This window comes from Cervus canadensis, chromosome 28, assembly GCF_019320065.1.
Source record: "Cervus canadensis isolate Bull #8, Minnesota chromosome 28, ASM1932006v1, whole genome shotgun sequence".
In the NCBI taxonomy this organism is placed as follows: Eukaryota; Metazoa; Chordata; class Mammalia; order Artiodactyla; family Cervidae; genus Cervus; species Cervus canadensis.
In genome coordinates, this window is record NC_057413.1 from 39547356 (window position 1) to 39573457 (window position 26102).

The following is a 26102-nucleotide window of genomic DNA, read 5'->3' on the forward strand; positions in this document are numbered from 1 at the left end:
AGGGTGGTCTCTCTGGAGGCTGGCCCCCACAGGACCGTGAAGGCTCCAAAGGGGACTCTGGCCAGCTCTCGAAGCCTTCCAGTGATCCTAGGACTGGCTAGAGAGAGGTCCCTGGGGGACTGCGGGGCTGGGGAGGAGATGGGGTGCTGGGTGGGTCAGTGGAGTCTGTGTTACTCTTTGCCACCCAGGCACCCCGTCCTCTGTGGAGGGCCTCTGAAACTGTCTGCAGGGTGAGGCAGGAAGAGAGGGTCCCCTGCCTGGAGCAAGGGCCCTCACCTGTCGACCCCTCACTCCCTTGCTCGCTGAAGGAGGGCACATTCCCAGAAAGCTGCCCCACCCTTCCCAACTAACCCCCACTGCCATCCTCACCTCTCCAACCACCCCCGCCCTCAGTATAAAGCCAGCAGAAGGGCTCCTTTCCCCATGCTGGGCATCCTCACCTCTCCAGCCCAGAGGTGCCAAGCTTCCAGAGACAACAAGGGCCCATGGTTCCTTAGGCCCTCCTGTGGGTGCCCTGTCTGCTTCAGCCAAGCTCTGTGTTGACTCAGCGCTCCCCGCAGCGGGGCAGACCCTACCCAAGCCAGAGGGTGCCTAGACGGCTCTCACCTATCCTGGGCCACAGACTGCCGTCTGGATCTGGGCCTGGACACGAGCTTCCCTCCTGGCTCGTCTCTCTGGCCTTCACTTTCTACCCCGCCCCAAGCCCCAGTTCCACCTTTATTCTCCCCCAAGATATCCCAGCTAGTCAGAAAAAGTTATGGGAGCTCTGGCCCTTAGTGATACAAACAGGGGTTCATTCTCAGAAACACAGCAGCCATTGCCCGTCCCTGGGACACCCTTCTGTTCTGTCCTGAAGAACCACCTTCCCAGTGGTGGCCACAAAGTGGCTTCTCTTCTTTTCCTCGCTCGCCACCTCCGTACTGAAGCCACCTTCTCCACCTGCTTGATGCACACTGGGGTCTTGGGGCAGGGTGTTCTCCTGTCACCTCGGTGCCCTTGGGCAAGTCACCCCTGCCCAGAGGGGCTGATTCTCCTTATCTGTAAAGCAAGGGGGTGCAAACTTCACCGCCTCTGAGATTCCCTGCCGCCAAGAGTCTGTTTCTGTGATGGGGTTTCCTTTGTTAATAAGATGCAGAGAGTAATAAATCCATAGAGACAGGGAGTGTGAAGGGTTTTTGTCTTCAAGGGACCTGTGTCTTTCCTGGGATCAACATTGTCATCTACTTTCAAAGAAGGGGAGGGCCAGATCAGTGGGTGTGTCAGCCCAGCCTGGAACCCTGGGCGCCCCATGCCCCCCCACTTCCCCCATCTCAGCTGCTGGCCACCCCCTCAGGGAAGAAAAGAATGAGAAGGTCTGTGCCCAGGTGCCCCAGAAGCAAAGGCCCGGACAGCTTTGCAGAGCTTAGTGTCCGTTCCATCCGGTCATGACGACCCGACACGGCCCTTCCCTCTAGGGAGCCGACTGGGGTCCGCACAGGGTCCTTCTCGTGTGACGGTAGCAGGGGTCTCCCGGGGCTCCCTGTGTGGGAGAATGAGCTCCTGGTGAAAGGGCCAGAGCAGTGGCAGGAAGGGGACCGTGAGCCCACCATGGAGCACAGGGGCAGTGGGCCCTGCTGGAACGGCAGCTAGAGGTGGCAGGTGAGGGGAGCCCGGAAGCAAGGCAGCCTCATCTCCACAGCCCAACAGGGGCTTCCCTGGAACACGTGTGGGGAGGGAAAGTCTCCCACAAGTATAGAGTGGATGGATGCCCACCAACAGAGGTGGAGGCCCCCCCACACACAACTTTGGGGGTAGAGAAGCAAAAGGCTGGGGTTCTGGCCTGAATCTGGGCAGAGAGCAATTCCAAACTCGGGGGTCCACAGGGGAAGGCTGGGGGCTGGCACACACAGGTCACCGTGCTTTGTGCTGTGTGACCACACCGCGACAGGTCCGGGGGGCGCGGGGCCAGGGTAGGGCCCAGAGGGGCGCGGGGCCAGGGCAGTCCCCCCTCTGCGGGGTGGGGGGGTCGCGACAGGGCCAGGGGGGCACGGGGCCAGAGCAGGGCCCGGGGGGGCGTGGGGCCAGGGCAGGGCCCGGTGGGGTGCAGGGCCAGGTCAGGGCCCAGGGCGGGGGGTGCGGGGCCAGAGCATTCCCCGCTCTGCGGGGTGGAGGGGGTCGCGACAGGGCCCCGGGGATGTGAGGCCAAGGCAGTGCCCTCCTCCGCGGGGGTGGGGGGGGTTGCCATATTCTGAGTACAGGAGGCTGGGGAGTGAGTCCGAGTTGGCAGTGTGGCCTGGGGTGGGGGCCTGGCAGGGCGGTGTCCACACCCCAGCCCTGCTCTGTTGCCACCAAGCCTGTCTCCTAGAGATCAGCTTCCCATGATTGTAAAAGAACCCATCTCCCACGTTGCCCACCTTCTTCCAGAAGCCTGGACGTGCAGAGTCTTAGAGCCAAAGCAGCAGAACTGGGAAAGCCCTTAGAATGAAGGGGGCTGGGGGCGGGGTTGGGTCCACGGCCCTGGGCCTGCTGAGCTCTTGACTCCGCTCGGGACTCTGCAGGTCAGGGGTTAACTGAAAGCAGAGGTGTGAGCTTGCAGGACTCCAGGCTGACAGTCATTTAATGATACTTCCATTCACAGGTAAACCTCACCCTATTTACATCACCTCATCACGTCTTACATCAACCCAGGGTGGCGGTTGGGTAGCTAATTTATCTCCATTTTACAGCTGAGGAACCAGGCTTGAGAAGGTGAAGGACTTCTGACAGCGGAAACTCTAATGATGAAATGGCAGGCGGAGAGCTGACGGTCGAGAAATAAGGGGCCTCTCAACGCCCCCACCCATCCATCCACCTTTCTCAGGACCTTCCACAGGCCTGCGATGCCCCTGCACCCGCAGCACAGGAACGTTTTAGAGAGGAGCTAATCAGAGCCCTCAGCCGTGCCTCCTCTCGTGGGCGTGTCATGCGCCTTTAAGGACTGGCTCTCAGACAGATAAACAATCCAAGGGGTCCCCAGAACACTCCTGGCCTCTCCTGGCTGAGATGTGTGGTCTGTGTGGAGGACGTGGTGTCAGAGCCATACAGAGGAGCGAACCACCACCACCCCAACCCTGCACCCCCGCCCCCCTTCCTGCCTTTCTTTCATTGTCCCTCCCAACCGTCAACTCCTCTTCTGCAGAGAATGAAGATAAATCGCTTCGCTCCGGAAAACCACATTTAGCATCTCTTGCTCTTTGCGGGACAGGGAAGTTCTGACAGCGCGTTCGCATTGCAGATGGCTTGCCATATGCCAGTTGCCCGCACGCTCTCACCTTATAAGCAGATTCTGTCAGGTTCTCGGAGTAAAAGCTTAATTAACAAGTGGTGTGTACAATGATGTACTTAATTATCTCCTGCTTTTATTTCTTTGTTGCTTCTTGTTTTTTCAGAAGTTTGGTAACTGTTACAGACAACTGTTCCCAACCACGGTTTTTGCACCTCTTTTCCCTACCCACCCCCCATTTGCAGACTGTCGGTGGGATAAAGAGGAGAACTTTCTCTTGTCTGAGTGAGGAACCTGCTTCTTGTCCCCAAGCCCAACAAAGCCCACTCCAGACTTGCTGGCTGGAAGCTCTGGGAGGTGGCTCGGGTGCCTGTGCTTCTAGAAAGCGTTTCCCGTGGTGCTGACCAGCAGTCCAGGCTGGAAGCCCAGGCCTGGGCCTCCCCCGCGCTGTGGGGGCCGTCAAGGTGCAGCCTCACCTCGTTCTTTTCCATCACGCCCTGTTGGTCAATCCTGAGCACAGGGGTGCAGCTGGGCCAGGGCGGTAAGAAGAACAGGGTGCTGGGGGCAGACAGGGCACCCTTCTGCCTCAGGGTGAGGACAGGGACAGCTTCGGGAGTGGAGCACAAAAGGAGCAAGGCGACTTCCAACAGAGCACAAAAAAGTAGCAAGTTGCAGGGCATTCAGTAGGCCGAAGCCAGACCCCTGAAAGGAGAGACTGCCTCCCCGGGGAGCATTTCCACTTACAGTCCCAGTGACCTGAGGGCAGGAAGCCCCGTCTCTCGTGCAGGTGTCTTTTGGAAGCATCTGCCCAACTCGTCCGACTTCCCTGGGGGCCAGGGCTGGCTCTAGGCTCCTCAGCCAGCAAGCAAAGGGGGCCCAGGGCCCCTGGTCCTTGAGCACCCTCCCCACCACACCCACCCGCGTTAGCTGAGACGGGGTGCTGTCTGGCGAGGCCTGGGGAGGTCGGGTGGGAGGAAAGGACAAGATGCAAGGGCAGAAGAATTGCAGAATCAGGGTATCAGGGCTTCCTTTTTGTCCTTCCAAGCTGGGGGAGAAAGCTGATGGACACTTCCCTGAAAAGAAGACAAACAGAGGCCACAGCCAGCACCAGGCTGAACCCCCGTGGCGGTGCCCTGTCCCAGGACATCCATGTCCTTGACTGTATCAGGTGGGGGGAGTAGGTTCTCTGTGCTGCAGACACTCCCGTCTCCCGTCTGTTAGAGAAGCGTCTGCTGGACTCCAGAGAGGACTGGGCCAGAGAAAGAAAGGCAGAGGCCAGCCTGAGCCCCCAGACCTCGCAGCGTACCTAAGCCGGGACAGTTCCTGGCCCATGGTGAGTGCTCAGCAGACATTGGTCATGTCAATCAAAGTTGACTAGACCTTCCAGTGGCTGCTATGCCGGGCTCGTGGTTCTTGTAAAGACAACCGCCCTGCCCCAGAGAGAGAGAGTCGTCGCTGTGTGTACCATGCCCTGTCCCAGCTGACCTGAGGGGGCACGTCAGCTTGAGATGTGGCTGGGGGCGGGGTGAAGAGAGAATGTAGGGCAAAGGGATTCTGCATCTCAGAAAGCTGATCTGGGAGGCGCTAAGACAGGAGGGGATTAGGAAGAATTGCTGGGGAGGAACCAGGGGTGTGTGGTCATCCAGAGGTGAGGAGGGGGCTTCCGCCCAAGGCCCCCAATCCCCATCCCGCCCGGTGTCACTCATGGCCTCCTGTGCATCTGTTCAGCCTTCCCCTGTGACTCCCCCTCACTTCAGGAAAGGTCAAGGCAGGATGTGGATATGACGCGTCAAAACCAGGACCAAGATACCAGAACCTGAGCATCTCCGAAAGCACACAGGTCATCGGGACAGGTGTGGGCTCGTTTCACCCGAGCCAGGATGCAGGGAGAAGCTCTGAGAATTGCTTTTAGGACTTCAGCAGGAGACTGAAAAGATAATTAGCAGGTCACGTTTTCCCCACTGCTGGGATGGTGGACAGTCAGGCGGGGAGTTCGGAGGTGACTCCATGCCCACGTGTGGGACAACACAACTTCTTGAGATTTTTGCTGAACAAGGAAACACTGAAGGAAACACTGGGTCTCTCTCACCTCCATGGGATAGGAGCTGCCTGCCTGGCTTGTTACCCATTAGAGAAAAAAGCTCTTCAAACACATGGCCAGGGAGGCTGGGGAGAATGGAAAGCAGAGAAAACAGGAGGGAGGGCAGGCTCTTCTGCTGACCTCACCTCAGGGCCAGGGGCCCAAGGCAGCAGGGCCCTCTTCTGGGTGGCTTTCAGCCATGGATACAGCCTCTGTCACCAGAAGCCATGCCCCCACTCTAGTCCTCCCCGGGGAGGGGCAGCGTGGAGAGGAAGCTGCCACGTGGCTAATGGCCGTTCGTGGAATGGACTAGCCCCCTCCCCAACCTGCACCGCAGCTACACTCAGGGTCAGAAGAAGAACCTCAAGAGGACCAGACTCTGCTGCACCGGGATGCTGGGACGTTGGGACGCCTCCCCGGGGGCAGGGGACGGTGGGAGGGGCAGGAGGAAGCCCCGGCGCAGAGAGGGTCAGTGCCCACGTGGGGAACACTGGAAAGGGCTGGCGTTCTGGCCTCCCTGCAGAGGCACAGGCGACAGGGAGAAGTCCGTACCGTAGGTGCAGGTGGGGCCAGGCCGGGGTCTCTAGACTGAGTTCCCCGTTGCTCCTAAGCACGCTCACTGTGGTATTCTCTGTATCAGGTTCTGGGACGCAGAGCAGGGAGGAAGCCCCCCTTTGTGCTTACTCTTGTGAGTGCTTATCATTTCTATCCCTCCTACCCGGACTGGACGCGCACTCCTTCAGCCTCCCTGCCCCCGCCCCACCCACGCAGGGCCAGTTTGCCCTCTCTTATCCAGTCTCTCCCAGGCCCTCCCCCCCACACTGTCATCTCCTCTGGGGTGGTGGCCCACCCTGAGCTCACGGAAGCCTGCCCTCCGCACCTCTGCCAGCCCACACAGCTGATCTCCGGCCCACCGCAGGGGAGTCTTGTGACTTCAGGACACCAAGAAAGGAAAAAGGGCTGCAGGGAGAACCTCACAGTCATCTAAATAGCAAACTCGGTGGTCCACACCCTGCCCCTCTCCCACCCTGCCCGACCCCTCTGGCCAGGCCACACTTGGGCTGCAGCCCAGCTCCCTGAAGCATCTTGTGAACCCACTGGCTTCTTCTTGTCTACAGAATACTCTGTGTCCCCCTAAGAAACCATATCACATGCTCTCATTTTAAATTGTTTTCAGATCTGTCCTTTACAGAAATCTTAGTCCTATTCACCTCTGTGGTGACAACATGTATGTCTAATAAGGGCTTCCCTCTTGATGATGAGTTTAACTTGGGGTGGGATGAGGTGGGGTGTGAGAGGCCCAGATGGGTTACTGGGCCAGGCCCGGAAAACGGCGGCTTGGGTGCCAGGGTAGGTGGTAGGCAGGGGGATAAGTGAGGGGCGGATGGCGTCCCTGCCCCCTTGCTGACCAGAGGCACCGGCCTTGGGTCTTCTCCTGCAGCTTTACACTAGGCCCACCAGGAAGTAAGTGTTCAGAGAAATTAACACCCTGATATGGGGCTTGCAGTGGTGCCAACTAGGGCGGTCTCCTTCCCGGGTGACTGGACTGGGTTAACCTAATGACATTCCTCATGGAGAAGGGGTTGGGGGGGTTGCAGTGTGTGAAGATGTGCCCAGTGGATGCCAGTGCATGCCATATAAAAAGCCATAGCTCTTTATGTAAAGCTGGGTGTAGACCAAAAGGAGGTCCCAGTGATCATATTCGTTGGCGAACCAAACTCGGTAATGCGTGTGTAGTCTCATCGGACAGGGGGGACTCTGGTGAAGAGGATGAGGCAGTGTAGGTACTCAAATTTCTTTCTGACCCTGCCCACTTGGGGGCTAAGGTGGGGCCTCTGTGGATAATTCCAACTAGATGATTCTTTATGGAACTGACTTGAAAGTTAATGGCTGAATCCCACTCTATTTACAGCCTAGACTGTTAGAACCAAAGAAGAGGCTCTGGAAAAGCTCTGGAATCCAACCATGAAGGAAACCAAGGCATGGATGCAATCAGTAACTGCACACCCACTCAGCGATGGCAGAGTTGGAAGTAGGATCTAGGCCCTGCCTCCTTCCCACCCCACTAAGATGAGAACATGCATTTCCTGACCCACAGTCTCCTAATACCTTGCTGGGCTGTGGCATGAATGTGCCACTCCAGAATTCACTTAATGCCTCCCTCTATGATACATAAGGACCAAGGAATGTCTCACACTTTCCCACTGAGGCCAGCCGAGGTCCCCTTGAGTGGAAAGCCTGGGGCCATTCGAGCAGGGGTCTAGAGCTGGAAAAAGCGAAAGAAAGGGAAGGTTTCAAGGGAGTGAAGACAAATACCAAGAAGCAGCTCCCTTTTCTGGGCTCTGCCCTCAGCCTGAATGTTGCCTTTGGTTCGATGCCTATTTGGGATTTCTGCACAAATGACAGATTCGCCAGGAGGACTTCCAAATTCCACCAGATGGAGGGTAGGAGGCAACCCTGGCAGCTCGAAGGAGAGGGTTCTGGAAATGCTTGGTCAGTTAGGGAACTGAGACAGCACATCCTGTCTGACCACCCGGAGGACCCACTCTGCAAACCTGTGGCTGCCAGCCTGACGGGGTGCCACCGAGAGACCTGTGTGCTCAACACCATGCTCGGCTAAACACCTCATAGGCCCCCGAGGGGTGGCAACAAGGAATCCTAGTCATTCCTCTGGCAGTCTACAGCACATTCCCATGTTCTGTTAAGCTTCCTCTTTACCATGGATGATGAGCAAGGAAAAAACAAGCCTCCCTAAGCAGATAGCAAGATGGATGCATGCGCACTCAGTTTCGGGGTAGGGCAGAAAGATGCCAGGTGGCCCTGCATCTCCGCGCCACCCTCCACCCCCTTTTCCCCTCAGAACAGCCACAGCCTGACATACAAAGGAAGCTGCTTTGCCCACTTTCGTCCCTCCAAGTAATCACTCTGCTTCCCACCGAAATCTCCAACCCAATTCCAATCCCAGCCTCACCCCAGCCCCAGACAGGAGGCCGCGTGCCGCGCCCCCCACCTTCCACCAGAGCCTGCCCCTGGAGGACCCCAGACAGAACCGTAAGCGTGTTCGGCGGGAATGCTCCTCGGGCCCAGCAGGGATTAATGCATTAATAGAATTGTCAGGCCGCACATAGCAGAGGGAGGTTGTGGAGGACAGAGGGCTGAGTGGGCTCTGGGAGACAAACAGCCAGACAACTCTGTCTGGGGAACAGCCAACTCCATCTAGTAAGCCCCTCACCTGCCTTGTCAACGAAGAGAGAAAGACTCATATCTCAGGCCCCACTAATGAGGAACCTGTAGTGCTTGAGATCCAGCCCAGAGGCAAGTTGGTCTCAAATTTCTAGGTCTGGGGAGAAGGGTCTGCAGAGCCTGCTGGGCTGGGTCCCCGCAGGCCCCCTGCGTGTGATTTTGAGCCCTTCCCTTCTTGGGGCCATCCTTGTCTTGTGTCCCTTACCAGATTGTAAGCTCCATGAGGACAGAGACTGGGGACCAGCCCCACGCCCACTCTCGGCCAAGCACACTGCGCCTTTGTGCGGCCAGGCTCTGCCTGTGCTGACTCAGAGCAGCCCAGCCAGGCGGCAAGCGGGCAGAAAAGGGACCAGCTGGAGCTCCTTGGCTTTGAGCAGGAGGCCAGCGGTTTGCATGGAGATGAGTGACAGGAACCACCTGTGGCTTGAAGCACCCACGACCCATCTCCAAAGGTATCCGCCTGGAGGGGCGTCCCCCCACTGCCCACACCACCAGGAGCAGCACCTGGAGGACCCCGGATAGTCCTGTTTGCAGAGCTTCAGAGGATGGGAAGGAACAGGCAGCTTGTCAGTACGCCAAATAACCAGACAGGGAAAGTCAGGAAGCTCATTTCTGGATTTGGCCACAGAAACCCTGTCCTTTCCCTTGGAGAGTTTGGAAAAATATGCCCAGGCCAAGGAGAAATGGTTTGGGGGTTTCTTATAGCATGGCTCCTCTGTGGAGGTGAATAATTGGGTTTGGGGGATTCCCCCCTCATGCATCCTCTGATCATGTTTTTGAATGGAAACAGAAGCTGGCAGGCCTGGTGAACTAGGGTTTATTAAACACAGCAGCGCTTTTCCAAAGAGGTCACCACACTGCTAATTTTCATTCCTCTGGGAAATTCCCCTGGTCCCCAAATTCCTTGAGTACAATTACTTTAAAACTTGATTCCTTCATAGCTGTCACCTTGTTTATGGCAACCTACCCAAGGAACTGAAGCTCTGTGAGGGAGCAGGGTGGCAGAGGGGTGGTAGTTGAAGAGTAAGAGAGAGGAAAGAGAAACAATTCTTAGAGACCAGCAGAGCAGAGTTGGACACTCACGCGTTCGGCACGAGGGGCGCTTGTGTGTCTGCAGAGCAAGGGGAGGCTACTGGCCAAGGCCCTGGCGGTGGCAATCGTAAAATCACTTTGGGAATTTCTGTGCTCTGGGTTAATACAGAATTGTAGCCTTAAATGCCAACTGATTCAAGGGTTCACTAGGTTAAACAAGGGGGATCAGCCAGGCAGAAGAGTCTGGAATTCCTGGGATGGATTAGCACAGCTGTTGTTGCCCAAATCTGGTACCCAGATAGTCTTCAGGAATTCTGGGATGGGTCTCTGGGCAGCTGCTGGGCTGAAGAGCCTCAATGAGAGCCAACAGGCCCCTCACTGAGGAGGCAGGGAGTCCTGGAGACTCCCATTCTTACGAACGAGTGGGGATCAGGACAATTTGAGCTTAAGGTAGGGAGGCCGGGTGGACAGCAGGGCTCGAAGCTGACGTCCTCCTCCCTCCTCTGAGGGACCATGGGGAAAAGGAAGAGTAAAAAGAAAGGATTATATGGGGAAAGGAGGTCTCGGGGGGATATTCAGCATCAGTGACCTCAGGTTCTCCACACTGGCCTGATGTACTTTGCTTTCCCTGAGTTTTACGCTTGCCTTGGTGGGAGATATACTAGAAGGTGCAGGTCCCTGGTGTGGCCAGGATATGGCGACAGCAGCAAGTCTGGGGACTGACCATAAACAGCCTCAAGACTCACGGTGGCTGGCTCAGGCCTGTCGGTGACCTCTTTGCTCAGCCAGTGAGAGTTGCCGCACCCCAAACCCAAGGGCTGGGAGACTTTCAAAGTCCCAGCACATCCGTTATCTCCTGGGAGCTTTCCAAGGGTATTTTGAGATGGGCAAGGAAAGGCAAGTGGGTCTCTGAGAGGTGACTTCTCTGAAGAGATGTCATGTGATGGATTAGTGGTCCAGCCGGAGCTAGATGCTAGCCCCAGAGTTCTTGTCTCTGGCCCTTTGCCCTCCTGCACACCCCACCTCTAACCCAGCTGCAAAGGACTGGTCCCAAGGGGAGTCTCCAAAATCACCCCCAGAAAGAGTCACCAGAATGAGGTGGGGGCAGCACCCTCTCCGCTTCCAGTCACCTCCCTCCACCTTCCCCACCAAGAAGGTGCTCTGTGGCTGGTTGCTACACGGGACAAGAGAAGTCCCCACGCATCGGGATACTTGGAACAATTCACAACCAGCGCTAAATGGGGAGAGGACTGCCCAAGCCCCTTGGGGCCCCTGGCTCGCCCTTGTGGAGAGCCCACGGAGCCTCTAGGAACAGGGGCAGCCCAGGCGCCCCACAGGCTCAAGGACTTGCAGGTGACCCAAATCCACGGAGGGGTGGGAGAGGTGGGCAAGGCAGAGAGGCAGCCTGTCCCCCGTGTCGCCCATAGGATCTGCCGTCAGCGAGATTAGCGTCCTCCCCCTGGAGCTGCCCCAGTCCACCATGAGGCTCGATGGCCAGTTAAGAGTGGGTGCCCCCCCAGCCAGGTCTGGGCTCTGGCCTCCCGGGGCTTTCTGGGGGTGGCGTGGGGGTGGTGAACGTCGGATATAGAGAAGAGATTTTACTTAGATCTTGAAATTCAAGTCTTCTATTCCTGGCAAGGAAAATGGGATTTGAGAAAGACTTTGATCTTGAAATAGGTAGTCCCGGGTCCAGGCCTTGGATTTGCCACTGACTAGCTGCGTGACCTTGAGCCAGTCCTGGGAGGTCTGCGTAGAAGGCCCTCACAGAGTTTCATTGTCAGGATTTGGGAGCCCTGCGGGTGGGATTGGATGCTATGGGTGAGGGACAGGGGGGCCTCTCCAAAGTGCAGGGGCACCAGGCTGGGCAGGAAATGCTCAGCACGGTTAAAAAGCTGGGGCGTGGAAGGAAATGAACCGTCACCGGCTCCTCAGCTTCCCCTGCTCTTTTTATTGTGCATCATAAATTATCATCCTGTTTTATTCTCATTTTATAGCCTCTTCCAGGTCGTTGCTGGCAATTTACTCTCTGCTCTGGGCCAACTGTGTTAGAAACACTTTCCTGGTCTTTATCTTTCTCTGTCGACACCTCAAATTCCTGGCAACTGACCCAGCAACTGGGGGGACTTATGTGACCACCTGTTAGTTGGCCAGGAAAGCGTCGGCATTGGCTGCTATGGGTGACATCAAAGTTGGACCACCTACTGCCTGCCCTAGAGTAGTCTGGATGAGCCAGAGGAAAATAACTCAGATTCCACGCATGTGCTAGCTCTGGTCAGGCCCACTTCCAGAAAAGAGAGGCTGTCCTCCTGGGACCTGGGTCTCTAACTCACGTAGCTGTCAAGTGGTGAAAAACTCTTCAGCTTCCTCTCAATGCAGATGGTCCAGCCCTTTTGTATTTAGAAGAAAAGGTATAAAGACCTCGACGTCTCCTTTCTGTTGTCAACATCCTGCATTCCTACCATTGTCAGAAACTGGGGTGAGGTGGGGGCTGATCCTGACTTAGCGTTTGACTTCGTGGAACTAGTCCCAGATCTTCTATGGGTTAGTGGCCCTAGGCAAGTCCCGCGCTCTCGTTAGGGGCCAGTTTCCTCATCTGTATGTAAGTCAAGGGGACAAAGCATATACTTTCCTGAGTTCTTTCCAGTTGCGGCCAAGCTATATAACTCAACAGAGTTCACTGCTCACACACAGGACACCGAGCGTTTGCAAAGTGACAGGTTCACACGACAAATTAATACACTGTCAGTGTCACGGACAACACTACTGTTTTTTAACAAAATGCTGGCTCTTCAAATGAAGGCAGTGGATTAGGGAAGATTTGAATGATATGAGCCTTTGATATAACATGTTTACTGAGTTTTTTGTATCCTGATTAAAGGGAAGGCAGAACAGTGGCAATGTGTCTCTCCTGTCACCATCCCAACAGAAGAGAATTTTTGTTTGAGGTGATTCTTACAGTAGATTATCAAGTACCATTTTCTTGATCCATTTTGCTGACATGACCTTCTCATGCCATGATTTTGTGGATACGAGTTGGTAAAAGAGCAGCATGTGCTGAGTTTGTGATAAATGGAAGGACACAGGTGGGGACCAGTACCTCAGTACTCACAGTGGTGGAGTGATGGGGAGGGGCTTGAGAGGAGGGAAAGAGACCTGCTTTTTTTACCACGGCACCAGAGAGAGCTAAAGTTGGTGTTATTCATACCGAAAAGTACAGAGAGTGAAGGCAGAAGAGAAAAGTGTCAAGGACGCAGGATTGGGCAAGGGCAATCCCTCTCTGGGCCTCAGTTTCCTCATCTGTAAAATAACAGGGTTGTACCAGACAGGCTCTGGGCTTTACCCCATCGTCCAGCTCAGAGAGGAGAGGAGGGAGGAGGGAAGTCAGGTTGTGGGAAAAGGAGACCAGGGTGCTCTGGAACGGGCTCCTCCTGGCTCAGCTGCATCTCAGAGAGTGTCTCCAGTGATGGCAAGTTTGGTACAATTTGTATTCAACCTTGTTGATACACTGATAAATGTTGAAACTGCTCTCTGGATTTCTGTTTATAAAAAATAACTCCCCATCCCCCACAAACAGCAGGTACAATTTCTGGAGTGAGTCATCCGGCTACAGAGAGCCCTCTATTCCACGCTCCGACCAGTCAAATGCTAGAGCAGTTCTTCTCAGGGTCACGTTCAAAGTCTGTTCAAATAAATCCATATTCCCATTTCAAGGGTAGACAACAAAATCAGGCCAACATATGACCCCTTAGGATCATACGTTGATCCTTAAGGATGCCATATCCCCTGAAAAAATACACTAAGTGTATAATTGTGCATGTGTATGTGTGTGTGTGTTTAAATGTTAGGGGACATTAGAAAGAATAAGCTTTTCATTTTTTTTCTTCCTTTTTTTAATTCTATTTTTTCTTTGAAAGACTATGTGCCAGACTTGCAATGGTAACAAGGAAGCGGGAGGAGTGAGACAGGGAGATGTGGGGGAGATATTTTACAATTTATCAAGATATAAGTACAGGTCCCTCTGTGTTTAAACCCCCACAGAACTGTATTTTGAGCTTAAATTAGGAAGTAACGTTCTTAATGGCCACCCTGAGGCAAGACTGCGGCCGGGAAAGAGCAATCTGAATGATTAACAGAAAGCAGGCCCAGGTGGCTCCAGTGCTGGTGGAGCCTGAGGTTTGAGCCACCCCAGGGATGCAGCTTCTAGACAGACAGCATGCCGGCGGTGTGGTAGGGGCCAGGAGAGAGATTGGGGTAGCGTGTCAGAAGTCTTGGCAAATCTTTGCCCCAGTCAGTCCCCAACTCAGGAGGTGAGTTTCCTATTGCCATGCTATAAGCCCAGTTGTAAACTTCTGGTGAAACTCTCTCTGATTTGGACCTCGCCTTCCAGCTACCTGCCTTGATTTAACCCTTCTAGGTTTGGCAGAGAATAATTATTATAATCAAAGCCATTTTGTGGAATTTTATATACCATCTTTCACACGCAGAGCATTTCACCCACGCTCAGAGGACAAACATGCATATTATGAGACAACGCTAATTCTGGAGAGAATTAAGCAGCTCACAAGGCATTGAGCTCCATTTCCTGAGAATTCTGGAAGGAAGTTTCAAGGACTGTGAGATCAATTCCCATAGCCAACAGAGAGTCTGAGAGAATCCCTTTAAAATGACTGGAAAAAAAAAGAATAAGCTGAGATCTGGAAGAATGAGCTTGCAAATATACCGCTGAAGGCACATTTAATAGTTTAAGTAAAATTTAACTTAGTGCTGCAGGCACCTGGCTGAGGGTTACCAGGAATGGAAATTAAGACCAAGCGGCAACTCCTGAGGAGCCTTTCTTGCAAATTCACAGAACGAATCAAAGGGAGAGATTAAACTTACTCCATCACAACCTTGCTTTTCACTTGCTCCGATCCCCTCATTCCTTCCCTTGTCACTCCTGGTGCCCAGACCTCTTTGCAAAATCCTCTGTTCCTGGGTTTCTCCATTGTGATCAGTGGCCGGCCACCAGTGATATCAACAGGGGCAGACCACCCATTGCTGCCCAGTTCCTCCAACCCAGCTTTCTTTCTTTATACAGTGGGCCCCCAAGGTTCAGTCCCTCCCATTTTGAGAGGAATCTAACTCTACTCAAAGACTAGTGACCAGAAGGACGGGACGGTCTTTCTGCTCCCCACTTCCTTGCTGTCCATTTTGGGCTTCCCTTGTGGCTCAGCTGGTAAAGAATCCGCCTGCTATGCGGGAGACCTGGGTTCAATCCCTGGGTTGGGAAGATCCCCTGAAGAAGGAAAAGGCTACCCACTCCAGTATTCTGGCCGGGGATTCCCTGGACTATAGAGAATCCATGGGGTTGCAGAGTCCGACACGACTGAGCGACTTTCACTTTCAAGGTCTATCTGTTAGGGGAAGCACACTGATTGAAACCGCCCACCCTGGCCAGGCACCGTAGTAACCATTTGCATGAGTTGTTTTATGACAGGAGATCCTGATAAGGAATACGGAACTAATAACCCACCACCAGCTGGAAGAGTTCGGGAAAGGTCGAGAGGAGACCCTGCCTGTCCGTCCACTTCCCAGAATCCCTCTCGCTAGCATCCATCTTGGCTGAGCGATGCATGCGCCACCAGGAAAGACTCTGAATTAGAAGGAAAGACTCTGAATTAGAATGATTGGCCAAAGACCACCCGGAAACTAATCCCATCACCACAAAACCCGAGACTGCGAGCCACGCGGCAGAGCAGTTCTCCTGGGTTCCCTTACCTACTGCTCTCCACCTGGGTGCCCTTCCCAACAAAATCTCTTGCTTTGTCAGCACATGTGTCTCCTCGGACAATTCATTTCCGAGTGTTAGACAAGAGCCCGGTTTCGGGCCTGGAAGGGGTCCCCCTTCCTGCAACATATCTACAGGGTTTTTTAAAGAAAAGTGTTGACCAAAATAGAAACATTCAGAAGTGTTAAGATACAGGCTCTTCAAAGATCCCATCAGTTCTGGTCTCTAGTTTATAGCTTCTGATTCCCTTCCGGAAGCACCACGGACGCTCCTTGTCCTCTGTTTTTAATGCCAAGTGTATACCAGCCAGGAAACGAAGCTGCCCCTCAACATGAGCTTTCCTGACCCGGTCCCTCCAGGAAGCTGGCAAAGAGCTTTGGAGGAAACCCTGGTATACTGCAAATGCTCCCTGCATTCTGAAGTCCTCCTGCTGGGGCCTTGCTATCTGGACCCCCCGAGCCTGATTATCCAGTACTAATACTTGGCTAAGCCCTCCACCAGGCATCTTCCCCTTTCTATCATTACCAAGATCCCTGAGGACACTCCCTTAAGTGACATAAGGGAGTCGAGAGCCTGTCTTCAGGTGATCTGAAATGGACTCTTTCAAGGAAAGAATCTGGGAGGCTGTGAATTTCCCCCTCTCAAGCCCCAGCCTAATTCCCCCTTGCAGCTCCATTCAAACCCACTCACTTAACTCACCCACACACAAGAGCAATGCACTTCCATCCTAGTCTGAGATCTCCTCTTTCCTGGGGCCCTGCCCTTCTGGTTTCTGTGTGGAGGGACCACGTTCACTTAATCGCCACAAGCCTTGGAGAAAACTCCCCACCTTTTCTCTATATCTCTTTGCCTCTCCCCCCTTCAGACCATCACAACACACATCTGCATTTTAAAGGTAAGTCCCTCTAACTCACGCTACTTTAAAGTCCAAGCTCTAACTAAAAACGGATTTCACCTTCCTTCCCTTTTTGGGGGCACACTCCCTCGCAATTTATCACGACTTTCTATGAGAGTAATAACTGTCGTAGATGGATTCGATGGGAGGGGAGGAAGGCGATTACTGCAAGTGGATGGATTGGGGTCATCAATGAAAACATTGGACAGTTATAAACTTTGTTTTAATGGGTCTACACTGACAATGGTATAATTTCAGAGCCATCTTTAGCTTGCCTCAATTGCTGCAGTCAATTTGCTTTACATTTTGTAAAAGGTCTTCAGTAATTATAAAGTAATGATGGAGTGGGGTGGGGTGTGGGCAAGTACGGCAGAGGTTGGTTGCGACCACTCTCAGTTTATTAAATTCCGTTTCCTCCAGATTCCTATTAGAAGCGGTTAGACGGAAAGGAAATTATTTTGTTTTTTCACTCAGCTGCTCTGTCTCCTCAGCTGAGGAAGAAGAGATAAGTGAGGAAGAAGGCCAGAGAGGGAAGGGGTGGTGGGGGTGGGGGGCAGCGCATTCTCGGAGGCTCTGTCTTTAACAGAACATGGAGGGAAATACAGTCAGCCCGCACCCTGAGGGAGGAGGGGGCTGGTGGAGAAACGCGACGGTCCGCGTCTTTTTTTTCCTCGAGGGAGCTAAGGAGATCTCTGACTTCAAGGTGAATGGAGAGAAACGAAAGCGTTCAGAGCGGAGCGGGGCTGGAAGGTGCCCCAAATTTCTGGGCAGGGTTCTCAGTCTAACTGGGCGAGGTGCAAAAGCAGGGCTGGGGCAACCCCACTCTTCTCTCCTGCTCACTCCACGGCCTCGGCCTTGGCACTGTCCATTCCTTCTCAAGGCCAAAGACTTGGGCCGGCCTCTATAGCCCCCTCCCCTTCCTCCCTGCCCCAGACGTTTCTGACGCAGGGACAAATCTGGTGGATCAAGATATCTGGATTAGCTGAGACCTTCCCGCAGCGACGCTCAACCGCTTCTATGGAGCTTAATCTGAAGCCCTTTAGAAAGTGCATGAAAGGCGCCGTTCTCCGAAGCGCAGGGAGAACAGCTGACTCTGACGACGGGACAGGATATTTGAAATCAGGGATGTCTTGGGAAACCCTCTCAGTTGGTCCTCAGCCCCGGGCCCAGGAGTTCAGATAGTCAGAGGTCCGTACAGACCCAGCAGTGGTAAATAGGGGACTCGCAGCCAGAGTCGGGTGGTGGGGCAGGCGGGGGGAGGGGGGAGCGGGGCGCGGGGCGTGGCGCCGGGGCGTGGCGCGGGGCGTGGCAGGGTGAGGGGCGGGGCGCGGGGCAGGCCGGAGAGTGTGGCGCTGGGCGTGGCACGGGGCGGGGCGCTGGGCGGGGCGAAGCGCTGGGCGAGGCGCGGAGGCGGGGCGCGGGGCGGGGCGCTACCGGCTCCACCCCCGGGCGGGGGAGTTCTGGGCGGTGCTGGCCGTTGGAGGCGGGCAGGGGCGGGGCGTCGAGGTTCGCCCCCTCCTCACCCCGCCCGGGAGTAACTGTCAACCTCAACTTCTCCCTCAGTCCCTCCGCGCGGCAGGGCCACGCAGAGCTCCCACGGGGCGAAAGCGGGTCTTGACTAGCAGACGGGTCCGAGGACGGGAAGCGGGAGGAAGTGGGAGTGGGGCGCGGGGTCTTCCTTGAAGGCTGGGCGGTGGGAGGAGAGGCGCCCACGCTTCTCGGCTCGCGGTCCCCACAAAGGGAGAGGGCCACCCCACCCGTCGGCTGTGTTCTCGGCGACTCCCGGGCTGTCAGACCTGCTGCTGCCGGGAGCCTCTGTTCTTGGTCACTGCCTGGTCCCAAAGCAAAGGCGAAGGGCGATACTGGGACTAAAGCCGGGGTTTGTGGGCTTCTGAATGGAGGGGAGGCATCAAGTTAGATGGAATACGTTGTTGGGGTGGAGGCTGTTCGCCACAGAGGTGCAGGATCTGGGGCTGAAAAGGAAAACAAGCAGTAACATTACCGGAGCTCGGGGCTGGGACCTGCCAACTCTATATCACTTTTAAAATTGCTCTTAAGCGTCTATATGACCCAGCCTACCACTTGATTCCTGTAAAGTGAGCTTGCTCTGCAGGGGCAGCTGTGGGCATCTTGAAGAATTGCTGGCATGGAGGGCTTGAGGAAGAGGCAGGAAGGAGCCCATTTTCAGGGAATGGGCTGGAGGGAGCGCTTACAGAGCAGAATCAGTGGCAGCTCCAACAGAGAGGCTCTGGGGGTGGGAAAGGTGGAAATGCGATGAACTTCAATCAGCTAACACGGACAAACTCCAAGGTTATATTACATGAGGACCAGGGAGGGTGTTGTGGTGTAGCAGGCTTGGGGGAGGGCTTGAAGGCAAGAGGGTAGGGCAGTGCTCCAGGTCACCCAGCACCGGTCATCTCCTTAGCTTTTTGCTAAGAGTCCTCAGCTATCCTTTGAGAAAACATTTCTGACCATGGGATCTTGTTTGTCAGCCAAATGGAGAAAGAGGGGAAGTTTGGGCCTTAGCAGGTTCCCTATTAAGTGTCTCAGAGAAATAATCTTTCTTTCACAGATTAAACCAGAGTGAAGGAAAATCTTTGTGTCTGACCCAGACATGAGTGTTTGCATATTAGTTTTTTCATCACAAGCCTCCAGAAAGGAGCTCTCTTCACCCCAATATTCTCTCTTTTGGCTAGAACCCAGAGGTGATAAGAAACTGCCTCATGACAGCCTTCCTGGGGAGAAAGTGAGGGGCATGGGGGTGGTCTTTTGAAGTAGGCTTCCATCCTCTGGTTCTGGGAGGATCACAAGGCATCAGGCCAGGACTCAGCTTAGCTGTGGTTCAAGACTTTGCCTGTGTGGCTTCTGTGGAAACATACAAGGTCACCAAGGTGACACTGTCCCCTTGTAGTCAATACCTGATTTTCCAACTTGTGAGAGATTCCCTGATGGCCTCTTTCATCTCTGGCCCTCTGCAGCCCAGCACTGAGCTGGCACCTGGTTGGTACTGGCAGTGCATCTTTACAGTATCTTGAAGGCCCAAGCCGTAGGCCCATGTATAAGATCCACATCAGCAGCTGGATGGGGAGGCACTGGGGAGCTGATTGAAATCACGTGATGTACCCGAGGAGTTGGCTCAGCATGAGATTTAACTACTGGAAAAGGAGCCTGAGTGGGCCTCATTTGCTCACACTTGTAGATAACTTGGATGTGCCTTTCAGGAATGTAAGAGCCAGTAGGAAGTTCCCTTCCTGCTGGACTGTGAAGGATTTCTGGGTTGACACTGGGTTATCTACGAGCCTTGGCAGCAAATCCCCCTTGCCCCAAGGTGCCTTCCTAGTCCCTAAAAATTGCATAGAGATTACATATTCTTATCTGCCCGATCAGCCTGGGCTAGCTTCCTATAGACAGGAGCCAAGGAAGCCCTGGGCCTGCTTGCCTGGCCCAAAGAAATCAGGATTGAAAGGGAAATGTCTTTGAGGGGGGTGACAAATGGTCCTGACATTGGGCGGAATCTAAGAGCTGGAAAGAAAGTGAAGGTCTTGTACCCTTGCTGGTGACTTGAGCCTCCAGCTTCAGTGTCCACCCCGCGGTGCTCTCTGTAGCTGTCCCCTCTCCAGGGGTGGCAGGCCCCTCTCCCCCGGATGCTGTGCCCTTCTCTGCTTTGTCTTGTTTTCATTGGCGTGGCCGAACCTTTGTCTTGCACACATTGCTGGTTCCCACAAGACCATCCCCGAAATGTCCTGAGACAGCTTGCTGCTCCAGGAACATAGGGACTCATGTGTACTGTGAGGGCTTTAAAAGCTATGAAGTAGGATCTTCTCGGACGTGGATGACAGCTGCATGCCCCGGTGTCATGACAAGCCTTCTATAGAGATCATGTTAACCTGTGCGCTTTCTAGACCTTCTTCTGAGGCAAACTACCTCACCTGCCCTGCAGAGTTCACTGTGCGGATGTGGAGACTGAAGAGGGTTCTCCCAGCTCAGCGCACCCCATCCCACAGGGACAGTGGTTTTCCAAAGGCAGATAAGAAGCAAGATTAGACAACCCCCAAAAAACTGAGAATTATCAGAGAATTCTGGACAGTGGTCCCTGTCGCGATCTATGTTGGGGCCTGGGAGCAGGAGCTCATCTTGCAGGGACCCCTGCAATTGGTGAGAGTGACAACTAATCAAACACTAGACAAGGCCAAGGGAGACTGTCTCATCTGGGGTCATAGTCATGATTCCTTCTAGACTTCAGCCAGAGGCAGAGCCCCCAGCCCTCGAGCCCCTCACAGCTCTGCCTGGGAAGAAGTGGGGATGATCATTTCTCTCCTCAACTCCAGGACCACAAATCGCCTTTTGGGGAAGCAAAAAAGGCTCCTTACCTGTGCATGAGGTCAAATGGAACCTGGGTGTCAGCTATTTGAAATGATGACTTTTGTTTTTGTGGTCCTTGTATGTCCTCTGTGCCCAAGACATCCATCCATCCATCCCTCCCTTGGCCCCCACATCTCCTGTTACTGCAGAGTCTTCCTCCTTCCCTGGATGCATGTCTGTAATATTTACAGCGGGGCCCACAGATAAACATTAGCCACAAATACGAGACAGTGAGAAACTCACCTCAAAACATAGTCCCGAGACAGTGATTACCCCTGGGGGTCTGGATAGAAGTAAAGCTACCCTTCTCTGGGGCCCCTCCTTGCTCAGGCCTCTCAAGTAAAGGTGGACTCACAGGAGGAGATGCTCTCACCCTGAGACCACAAAACCTTAGACTATGGACCCATCAGAGAATTCTGGATCATGGCTCTAGGTGGGATTGGTGCTGGGGCGATAGGAAGATTAGTCATGGGGTAGAGGGGCTCGTCCGGCCAGGATTTACCTGCTCCTGCCCACTGCGTCTGCCTTTTAGACTGTTTCTCTGCCGCTGCAGAGCCACTGAGGCCAGAGGGCAGCTGCTGGCGGATGCAATGGGGCTGTAGCAGACTGGAAATCTCTGTGAACTTCCAAAACACCTCAGTCTCTCACCTGCCAGGAGTAATTCCAGATCCAGGGTAGCCCCCCAAACTGGGGGCAGGCAGTCAGGGAAGAGCAGGTCGCTGGGGAGAACTTGCCTTTCTTTCCTTCACCACGATTGGGCAGGAAAACCTGAGATGCAGACTTGACCACCTCCTGGGCTATACGTTCTTGGGGGAGAACGGGGCTTTTGCCTGTTTGGATCATTTATAGCCCACACCCTGACCCCCAAATGCTTTAAGCTTCCCCGGCACTTAGCCAGCCCACCCCTGAGTTTGCTGTGGATTTAGGGCTGGAGGGACAAGCATACCCCAGCTTCCCCCGACTGCCCGCATGAGAAGAGCCCTTCAGGGAGGTACACGTGGGGTTCTGTAACTCTGCAGCCCTGCTCGTTTAGGTTTTAAGGCTACTTCTTGATGGACATTTTAATGGCCTAGCCTGAGATTCATCTTTTCTGGTTGGAGAAAGACAACAATTCTTTCTTCAGATCAAATTAGAATCCCAGTAAGAGTAGACTCCTTGGTGGGGATGGGGAAAGTGAATGATCAGGCAGCAGGCTAGAGAGGGCGGGGGTGGTGAGCTGGAAATACAGCACAGATTGGTGGGAGCATGGGCTTCCAGGGCCATGGAAATCTCCCGTTCGGTTTGTAGTAAGTTCTTAAACCTGTTCAAATAAATTGATTAGCAATTGATCTTATTGATCAATTGATTAGTTGATCTTCACTCAACACTCTAAACCACTAACATCTGTTCCCAATAAATAATTCACATAGTAGACATTAATTAGAAGGCTTGTGAAGAGGGGGTGGCAGCTTAAAAAGCACACTTGAGGTATCTTTTTGCCCAGAAATGCGTGCTAAAACCCGCACCCCAACGTGGAGGACAAAGTCCTGTGACGGCACTGCCTCCCTTCTCCTTCCCTCAGTCACAAGGCGTGGGCACCCCCGCCCCCAGCAGGCAGGCAGCTTGACTGCCTCCTTGACACTGCCTTTGTACCTATGGCACAGAAAAGCCCCTGGGGATAGCTGCCCCAGCACAGCTGGTGGCTGCCCATAGCCACGATAAGGGTGTCTGTGAAGTCCTAGAACTGTAAGTTGTGGAAGGCAGCCCCTAGCCCCAGCCATCCCCTCCCACAAGCGCCTGACCCTGCCAGTGAGCACACGACCCTTTGCTCAGGCATTCACTGGGGCCTGGAAAATATCATGTCCCAAATGCAGCCTGGAGGCCCAAGTCCTCCTTACCTGGGCCCTCAGAGAGACACACACACACCTTCGATAATGGGCAGAAGTCAGGGGTCAGCGATCAGAAGATCTGAGACCAACCCCCCAAAAACCCCTCTTTCCACTTGGTTTTCCTAGTGTTCTAAGTCCCTTGGCTCCTTTTCTTAGCAGTGTCCTTTGGAGAAACTTTCTCAGCAGTTTCTCAACAATTTCTTTTGCAGATCATCATTGCTTTCAACTTTGGAAGGAGCAGGGCTTCTGGGGAGCCCATCAGAGGCCTTGTATTTACATTCCTGGGCAGAGGTGGGTGGCTGACTTCTCTGGGCCAGGCAGCCCAGCTCCTGTTCCCATGGAGTAGGAGGGGGCATTGCTCCCACCAGTCCTGGTCAGTGTGTGGGAGGAAGCAAGTCCATCCTACCTTCTCTGAGTAGTGTACAGCTCCCTGAGAACAGCTGGGGGTGGACAAGATGCCCAGGAAAAGTACTTCCACCCTGTGATGTCTACTCTCCATCAAATATTGGAAGTGTTTCTTGAAGTCTGGACTCCAGGAGCTGCTGGAGGTGTCCCGGGCCCTGCAGCCATCCGCAGGTGCTACCCTGGTGGGAGAAGAGTATTCTCAAGGTTCTGTGGGTGAAGTGGGGTCAGTGAGGGTTTGTCGCCACTAGCGCTTCAGCCCATTTTGACCCAGGAAGCAGCAACCCCTGGCTGGGGGCCCAAAGTGCAGGTGGGAGAACTCAGGTGAGAGCTGCGTGGCTGCCCAGGTGAAAGGACTCCAGAAATCACCCGCACATTTTGCTCTGTGAATCAACTGAGTGTTTAATTCCTGAAAGCTTCAGTCTCCTCAAGGGCTCTCAGCTCCATTTTTGTCCCTAAACTTCTTAGTACTGTTATTGCAGGAAGCATTTGCCTTCTCATTGGAGGTGTTTGAAATGGAATGGAACTGGCTCTTATTTCCACACTTTTAGAACCAAAATCCAGAAAGGAGGGTTGTCTCCCAGACAGTTGCATCCCTCTTGGGGATTCCCCTCTTTACTCCCAGGTCAAAGTTAGAGACCCAGCTCTCAGCAGCTGCCTTCGACTCTGAAGGCACGGGTTAGTGGTTGGTAATCAGTGTGGACAGCTTGAGGGTGAACTCAAGTGATGTGTCACGGGAGGCTGACTAATGCATGCAGGGCTGCTGTGGATTAGGGGGGCCTGTTTCTTTCCGTCCTTACATCATGGGCCTGAGAGGGCTGCAGACAGGGGGATGAGATGGCCAGAGAGGTGGCCTTGGCTGGGCCTTGGCATTTCTTGTGCTAGTCGAGGGGGGTTGAGGCATCAAATACAGGATTGCCCAGGTGCTATGAAAGGGAGACCGGCCACCTGATGTATTTCAAAATTCAGTGGCAGTGTGGGGGAGGAGGATTGATCTCTCAAGGGTAGAGGCCTATGGAGACAAGGAAGGCGTCTCTTGGCCTCTTGGGGTAGATAATGGGTGGTTCTTGGGCAAAAAGGCCAAGAGGCCGAGAGGTGGCTGGGGCGGGGGGCTCCAGACCCATGTCCCCATTCTGTTGTTTAGGATGGTGCCCCTGGAAGACCCTGAGTGGCCTGTGGTCAGACCACCATTTGGAGAGATTTAAGTTAGATGGATAATGGGACCCATGGCCAAGTTAAGTGACTTTCTTTACTCTGCAGGGATCAGCATTTCTTAGCCTCTACTGAGAGGTGCTCAGATTCCAAGAGCAGAATATATACCAGTGAATGAAAAATATATACCAGGGAGAGAGCATTGCCTGGCACAGATCCCTAGAGATGAGAAGAGCATGTTCTGGTGGCCAGAGGTGGGCTTGGCAGAACAGAAGAGTAGATTGATTGGTCAAAAGCCAGCCCAGCCTGCCCACCCTCGCGGCAGCCCAGATGCTAACTCTCTGTCCCCAGTGACTTGTGGGAGGATTTGGAGCGTCCGGTCAAGGGGCGGGTGTCATCTGCAAAGGCAGAGTACAGGGCTGGAACCACGGTAACCGCTGAAAGGCAGGAGGAAGACCCTGCTTCCTGCTGCGCCCCCATCAGTGCCTCCTGAATCCAAGGTCCCGTGGTCTGAGAGGGCAAGCAGGGGAAACAAGTGTTTTTTTGTTATTTCCTGTGGCTAGAAAGGCAGGCAAGGTCAAGAGCAGGAATCTCGCAAAACTCACATCTGATTTAGCCCACTGCCTGCCTCTTTACCCACAAGCCTTCCCGTGCCCTCAGGTAAATATCAGACTCTGTCCTCTCTCCTTCTGTTCCCTGGAGTGGGTCTTATTTCCCTTTGGCCAGGCCTTCTGTTCCATTATGGAGAGCTCGTCCCCCACCTGCCTCATCTGCTCAAAGCCTGCCCATCATTCAGATCTCAGTTCCAGTGTCCTCCCTGAGGCCCATCTTCCCAGGCCCCTTGGACCTGGCAGCTGTCAGGGATATCTCCACGAGCCACTGCCTCATGGCGTTTAGCACACTTTGAAATTGTGTGATTATCTGATTAATGTCTCTCTCTGCTCCAAGACTGGTCTTGCCCAGCTGGGTTTACCATTACCCCCTGCCTCTTTTGCCACGCCCTGGCACTTAATAGGTACTCAATAAATATTTGTAGAATGTGTGAATGGAAGGGGCCGTCTGGGCTCTCCTCTTCCTCACACTCACCTGTGCAACCCTCGTTCATTGGGCCGCTCACTTGAATGGCTTGGCTGTGCAGTTCCTGGGGGCACCTAGAAAGAAGTGGGTCTGGAGGCTGCAGGGAGGGGTTTTAAAAAGACCCATCTAAGGCCCATTAGCATAAAGATTATATAAGAAGCCACTCGGAAAACACAGGGAAAAGTCAGGAAACAACTTTCAAGAGGTTGGCAGAGGAGGATGGCTCAGTGTGAAGTGGTAGAGGAGGCTTGAGAAGGAGGAGGTAAGAAGTAATCCAACCACAGGCTTTGAAGGTGGAAGTGGGAGGTGGGGCCTTTGCTGCAAAAGCCAGCCCCCCAACTCCACCCCCTGTGCTGCAGGTGGGTGGGCAGGGAAGCTGGGACACAACCTGTTTGCTGGGCCGTTTGAAGCATAAAAAGCGGTTCCCCTGTGGGGACTCTCTCCAACAGAAATGCTTAAGTTCTTGAGGATCTACGTGCAGGGACAGCTGCTGCAATGTTAAAAACGTCGTTCAATCCACAGTCCCTCCACAGGATAAGACATAAGGCAGCTTCACCGAGAGGGAGGGTGGCGCGTCACTGACGAGGAAACTGCGGTCCATTCATTGAATCTGATCTGCTCCTTTGGTGTGTGCACCTGGACCTCATTTCTGTTTTTACAACAAACTTCCATTTGTGTACATGAAACTACACGTGTTTGTGCTTGGAAAAAAGTCTGGAAGGACCCACACGTGCTCGAGCACTTTCTTCTGGAGAATGGGATTCAGGGTGGGCTCAGAGGGGAGTCACACTATTTGACTCTCTGGGGTATGATTTGAATACATATGTATTCTGTGATAAAAAGGAAGAGGAAAGGTTGTAGAATATGGAAGGATGAGGGAATGTTGTACTATGGGAGCTCAGATTCATTCGCCTCTAGGGAGCAAAGGCCAATGGCCTGAGTGGAGGAGACAGGGTGGGGGTGGGTGGGCAAGACATCTACGG

At 54.0% G+C, this 26102-nt stretch overlaps 1 protein-coding gene across 1 annotated transcript; it reads right to left on the reverse strand.

The window, feature by feature from the left end:
• Nucleotides 1–1422: 1422 nt before the first annotated feature.
• Nucleotides 1423–25147, reverse strand: LOC122429286 (basic proline-rich protein-like). The gene is made up of 6 exons (XM_043449508.1): nt 25129–25147; nt 17693–18090; nt 17459–17651; nt 3718–3848; nt 1920–2137; nt 1423–1519 (listed from the first exon to the last, which is right to left on the reverse strand). The coding sequence occupies exons 1-6, from the start codon at nt 25145–25147 to the stop codon at nt 1423–1425; spliced, it is 1056 nt and encodes a 351-aa protein (XP_043305443.1).
• Nucleotides 25148–26102: the final 955 nt, after the last annotated feature.

Bases quoted from the DNA above. Each gene is read 5' to 3' on its own strand.
- LOC122429286 (XM_043449508.1), bottom strand. The intron at 17,652-17,692 runs GTAGCGCCCCGC...CGCCTCGCCCAG, and splicing joins CCCGCCCGGGGGTGGAGCCG to CGCTTCGCCCCGCCCAGCGC. The intron at 3,849-17,458 runs GTCTGTACGGAC...CCACTCCCGAAG, and splicing joins CCCCTATTTACCACTGCTGG to CTGTCCCTGTCCTCACCCTG.